This window comes from Rhipicephalus sanguineus, unplaced genomic scaffold (genome assembly GCF_013339695.2).
Source record: "Rhipicephalus sanguineus isolate Rsan-2018 unplaced genomic scaffold, BIME_Rsan_1.4 Seq9958, whole genome shotgun sequence".
Taxonomy (NCBI): domain Eukaryota; kingdom Metazoa; phylum Arthropoda; class Arachnida; order Ixodida; family Ixodidae; genus Rhipicephalus; species Rhipicephalus sanguineus.
This window is the reverse complement of record NW_023616446.1, coordinates 1-5,546: the sequence shown is the minus strand read 5'-3', so window position 1 is coordinate 5,546 and position 5,546 is coordinate 1. Positions and strand designations below refer to the sequence as shown.

Genomic DNA, 5,546 nt, shown 5'->3' with positions numbered 1-5,546 from the left:
AGTGCACATGTAAGACGGAATTAAACGCCTCTAACGGTCTGCACTTGTTAACGTGTTAATACGTAACACACAATAAAAGAAAGACGTGAATATAAGTTTTCTCTCTTTAGATCTTTATTTTGCAATTGTATAGATGCACTAATTTTCCATGCAAACATTGTTCGCACGGAGCGTTTGCATCAGCCCTTGTGCAACGCAACCGTACAGTCCATGTGATCACGGCATGATAACGCTGACATATATAAATATAAAGACGGACGGCATTCCTGTTGGATCGGCTCCCTTCTTTCGGCCACTTCTCGTGCTCTTGGCCCTGAACACGTGCGCAGATGCGACGTTTACCGTCGAGATGTAGACTTGCATTTTTCTTCTGTCGGGAAAAACTGAAAGAAACAACAATGAATAATACTGTGAGAAAGGTAGACTATTTACTTGACCAGTTGCACAGACATGTCGCGTCTAGAAACTCTATTCGCACAACTAAACAAAATAATTTTGTCGCTGCACAAATAAGAAAAACACTGCACTTACAATAAATGCGAGTGTGCTGAAATTCCGAGAAGTGCTTCAAGCTCCACAGCGCACAAACTAGAGAATATGTGGAGAGAGGATGGATGGAGGTTTTCGTTGTTGGCTATGTCACTGGAAAACAAATGGTACAATAAATACATTAATGAGAACACAATCTTACCTTCAAAGCAGCCGCGGGCCAGTCACATTGTGCAGTCGGCATTTACAGCACACCTGCGACCAAATTCAATGTGAAAAGCGATTGCGTGAGACTTTCATAACCAAGCATGCATCTTACCAGAGTTCTTTTCAGTTGGCGAGAGCAGCGCAGCACGCTATTCACACTACAGTCCTTGTTGCAGGGTTCCCTAGAGAAAACGGCAAAATATGTCACGGCTTTACAATAAGATGCCACAAATAAAAAACAAGAAAATTGTCACGATCCGCCCCGGGACCGCGGACGAGGGGGGGCCGAGGCGCCCGCGCTCTAACAAGGACGACCCAAACGCATGGCGGGGTAACAGCTACTGACTGCCGAGCCGCGCTCGTCAGTGTTTATTCTTCACGCACGACCAAGGTTGCCTGCCGAACCTGGCGAGGTCATGAAACTAGGCTAGGCAGGGCGCCACACGCTCGTTACACCCCTCACCCCCAGTTATTGTACACAACATAAAAAAATACAAGTCCCAGCCGGTTCGACGTTCATTTAGGTAGGCGAAAAGCGGTCTGGTGCCCTTCGTCGTCGATTGCTCCGCCTGGGTACAGGTGTTGAGGGACTAGGTGCTGTAGCACCAGGTGCTGCCTGTGCCACGCTTGATTCCTCCTGAGACACTGCTGTGGTTGGCAGAGATGGCACTGAACTTGCCGGTGGCCCAACTAGTGGCGCACCATTGGAGGCGCCTGTCCCTTGCGAAATGGCTGTCTCACTGGCCGCAACTGGTGTTGCCGTGGATGCAAGCCAGGTCCCGCGGTTAGCCCTCACATGGTCAGCATGCCGGTGCCATGTGGTTCCATCCTGCATTCGTACGAGCAGAGAGGAGGAGCTTGCAGGCGAGACCACTTGTCCAGCAGACCAAGGTGGGCCAGAACGGAAATTCCTGGCGAATACTGGCACTCCAGGCTCCGGCAATGGCCAAGGGACGGCAACCCTTTGTCAGCAGCCAGCTTCTGCTTCAGCTGTTTGAGGAGCGCCGTAGACCGGAGGTCTGGATGCAGAATGTCCAACGGTGTCTTCACCATCCGTCCCAGCAGAAGCTCACAGGGGGCACGGCCGGTGACATCATGAGGTGTAGTCCGGTACTGGAAGAGTATGCGGGCGACCTGCGTACGGAAATCCCCAGCCTGGCTCTTCTTAAGTTTGTCCTTAATAGTCTGCACCACCCGCTCAGCTGCACCGTTTGAAGCAGGGTGGTACGGAGGAACCATCATTCGGCGGATTCCGTTCTTTGTCAGCCAGGCCAGGTACTCTGCGCTGGCGAAAGCGGGCCCATTATCGGAGACTATGATGTCCGGCAGCCCCTGGGCTGCAAAAACCTGCCGAAGTGCTGCAATGGTCGCACCTGCTGACGGAGTGGTGACAGGTAGGACTTCTACCCACTTTGAAAATGCGTCGACTACCACCAGGAAGTAGTGGCCTTTGAAGGGGCCCCCAAAATCCACGTGAAGGCGGGACCAGGGCCTCTGTGGGAATGGCCATGGGGTGATCTCCACATGACGCGAGGCCCGTTGATGTTCCTGGCAGACTTGGCAGCTCTGCACCATGTGAGCGATGTCCTGGTCCAGTCCAGGCCACCAAACGTGGGACCGGGCCACCATCTTTGTCTTTTCCACGCCAGGATGCCCCGCGTGCAGCAACTGCAGGACCCTGGACCGGAGACTTTGTGGGATCACCACCCTGGAACCCCAAAGTAGGCAGCCCTGCTCCAGGCTCAGCTCAGCGGCCTTGTGGCTGTAGGGCTGCTGCACCAACTCCTCCCCTCGGGATACTGCCTTCACCACCTGGGACAGGACCGGGTCCCGACTGGTCGCCTGCGACACAGCAGACCTGGAGAGTACCTCTGGGTACGCATGCTCCAGCATGAGCACTTCAGCTGGCTCTGGAACAGCAGCAGGCACCTCTGGCAGCGGCAACCGGCTCAGGGCATCGGCAGGTCCCAGGTCTTTTCCCGGACGGTACACCAACTGGTAGCTGTAGGCCGCCAGCTTCAAGGCCCATCGTACCACTCGAGGTGATGCCTGCACGGGGACCGCCTTGTCTGGCCCCAGTAGCCCCAGCAGTGGTTTGTGGTCCGTCACTGCCTCGAACTTTCGGCCCCACAGGTACTGGTGAAAACGCTCGACGCCAAACATGAGGGCGAGGCCTTCCTTGTCCAGGTGGCTGTAACGCTGCTCTGCTGTGTGAAGACGTCGAGAAGCAAACGACACCGGGCGTTCTTGGCCATCCTTGTCTCTGTGCGCTAGGACGGCTCCTACACCATAGGGTGATGCATCTACAGTAAGGACAACAGGCTTGGCTGGATCGAAGTGCACCAGCACCGGTGCCTTGTGATTAGCTGTTTACTGTGCTCAAAGGCCACGTCCTGCTCCTTCTTCCACACCCAATGCTGGCCATCTCGAAGCAGAATGTGCAGTGGCTGTAGATGCGCAGACAGGTTGGGCAGGAACCTCCTGTAGAAATTGATGAGACCAAGGTAGCTTTGCAGCTCTTTCTTGTTTCGGGGCTTCGGCGCCTTCAGAACAGCCTCAACTTTGCGGGGGGCCGGAGTCAGGCCGGCTTGGGAGATGACGTGTCCGAGGTATTCTACACTGGGAACCATGAACACGCACTTTTCCCGCTTGAGCTTGAGACCAGCATCCTGAAGTCGGGGCCAGCACGTTGTGCAGATTCTGCATGTGGTCTCCATCGTCAATACCGGTGACGAGGATGTCGTCCAAGTACACTGCCACGTGCTTCATGCCCCTGAAGAGGTTGTCCATCTCTCTCTGAAAGATGGCTGGTGCCCGAGGTCACTCCAAATGGTAAACGCGTATACTGGAAAAGCCCCATAGTTGTCGATATCGTGACATACTTCCGTGAGGCCTCCTGGAGCACCAACTGCTGGTACGCGTCTCTGAGGTCGAGCTTCGTGAACTTCTGGCCACCAGACAAAGCCGACCAGAGATCTTCAATCCTAGGCAGGGGGTACTTTTCGACGGTAGCGACGGGGTTGATCGTAACCTTGAAATCCCCACAGATTCTGACACTACCATCTCGCTTGGGGACTGGAACGATGGGAGCGGCCCACTCCGCAGTCTTAACTGGTACCAGGATGCCTTCTCGCTGTAACCGTTGCAGCTCCTGGGTTACCCCGTCCTTCAGTGCGAACGGCAGCGGGCGAGGCTTGAAAAACCGAGGCCGGACTCCCTCGGGTACATGGATGCCAGCAGTCGTACCGGCAAATGTGCCCACCCCTGGCTGGAACAGTGACTGGAAATCTGTTAGGAGGCTCGGGATGTCTTGTAAGCCATGTAGGGCTGCTTCCTGGCCTTCTGGCAGCCGAACACCCAGTGCGCAAATCCAATTTCTGCCGAGCAGCGTCGGTGATGACCCCTTGGTCAAATACAGAGGAAGGGTTGCTTCCCTGTTGCCAAAACGAACGCTGACCTGGGCCTGGCCTTCGACCTGGGAAAGCTCTCCAGAGTAACTCCGCAGCATGACGCCTGAAGCCTCGACGGCCACTCCGGGGAAGGTCCTTTTGAAAAGTTTGCCAGCCATGACCGACACACTGGCCCCCGTGTCCAGTTCCATGGAAATGGGGCGCCCGCAAACTTCGACGGTCAGCACGTACGGCGGCACAGACGACGGGACAAGGCCTGTGTGCCACATGTCGAAAATCGGCGGGTTCTCGGACACGACGTTGAGCCTGGCCGCGGAGGAACCCGAGCCTGCTGCCGCACGTCCCCGCCGCCACTTGCGACGCCTACCCTGACCGCGGGCTGTTGTGGAACCTGGGCTTGATCCAGGCTGCTGCTGTGGTGCGCTGTTCTGCTTCCCCGTTCGGCATACTCGTGCAAGGTGCCCCGTTTTTCCGCACGTGAAGCACTGCGAATGTACGAACTGGCACTGTGAGGGGGAATGGGCGTCACCGCAGCGACTGCATATACCGTCCCTTGCCACCATCTTGTTGACCGCCGCTTCTGTTGACGCCCGCACGCGCAATCTCGCCGGCGTCTTTTGTCGCCGCGTCCATCGCCAGCGCTGCTTTCACCACGTCGTCCAGCGAGGGGTCGGGAAGTTCCAGGAGACGTGTCTGCATGGCGGGGCTGTTTATGCCGCAGACGAAACGGTCCCGTAGCAGCGAGTCCAGCTGGTCCCCGAAAGCGCAGGTACTCGCCAAACCTCGTAGCGCGGCGACGAACTGCCCGAGGCTCTCCCCTTCCCGGCGGCTCCGGTTGTTGAAGCGGAAACGCTCCATTAGCGTGGACGACGCCGGACTGAAGTGCGAGCGCAGGGTAGTGAGCAGCTCGCTGAGCGTCTTGGTATGCGGTGTAGCCGGCTTTAGGAGGTCGAGCAGGAGACTGAAGACTTGGGTTCCGCAACTTGCCAGGAAAATGTCCCGCTGTTTCTCCTCGGGCGTGTCGTTAGCGCGGAAAAACACGTGAACTTGCTCCTCATAGATGGGCCAGGCGGACCCGTCTCCCTCGAACGGCTCGAGCCTTCCGTACAGCGGCATGGCGGCAGATGCGGGGGGCGTTGTTTTGCCGCTCTCGATGGCCTGGGTCGACACGTTGACTGTACTCGTCGCCAGTGTCACGATCCGCCCCGGGACCGCGGACGAGGGGGGGCCGAGGCGCCCGCGCTCTAACAAGGACGACCCAAACGCATGGCGGGGTAACAGCTACTGACTGCCGAGCCGCGCTCGTCAGTGTTTATTCTTCACGCACGACCAAGGTTGCCTGCCGAACCTGGCAAGGTCATGAAACTAGGCTAGGCAGGGCGCCACACGCTCGTTACAAAAATCTGACATATTTGCCCGTCAACGAAGTCTTGGGTCCAC

The 5,546-nt window shown here is 56.7% G+C and overlaps 2 protein-coding genes across 2 annotated transcripts; both read right to left on the bottom strand.

The window, feature by feature from the left end:
* Positions 1–1,488: 1,488 nt before the first annotated feature.
* LOC119378815 (uncharacterized protein K02A2.6-like) lies at positions 1,489–4,375 on the bottom strand. Its single transcript, XM_049411826.1, has 3 exons — positions 3,579–4,375; positions 3,071–3,396; positions 1,489–3,023 (listed from the first exon to the last, which is right to left on the bottom strand). The coding sequence occupies exons 1-3, from the start codon at positions 4,373–4,375 to the stop codon at positions 1,489–1,491; spliced, it is 2,658 nt and encodes an 885-aa protein (XP_049267783.1).
* A 256-nt stretch (positions 4,376–4,631) lies between these two features.
* LOC119378814 (uncharacterized) lies at positions 4,632–5,222 on the bottom strand. The gene has a single exon (XM_037647838.1). The coding sequence runs from the start codon at positions 5,220–5,222 to the stop codon at positions 4,632–4,634; it is 591 nt and encodes a 196-aa protein (XP_037503766.1).
* Between the last annotated feature and the right edge of the window lie 324 nt (positions 5,223–5,546).

Bases quoted from the DNA above. Each gene is read 5' to 3' on its own strand.
- LOC119378815 (XM_049411826.1), bottom strand. From the start codon at position 4,375: ATGTGGCACACAGGCCTTGTCCCGTCGTCTGTGCCGCCGTACGTGCTG. The intron at 3,397-3,578 runs GTATGTCACGAT...GACCACATGCAG, and splicing joins CTCCAGGAGGCCTCACGGAA to AATCTGCACAACGTGCTGGC. The intron at 3,024-3,070 runs GTAAACAGCTAA...ACTTCGATCCAG, and splicing joins GGACGTGGCCTTTGAGCACA to CCAAGCCTGTTGTCCTTACT.
- LOC119378814 (XM_037647838.1), bottom strand. From the start codon at position 5,222: ATGCCGCTGTACGGAAGGCTCGAGCCGTTCGAGGGAGACGGGTCCGCC.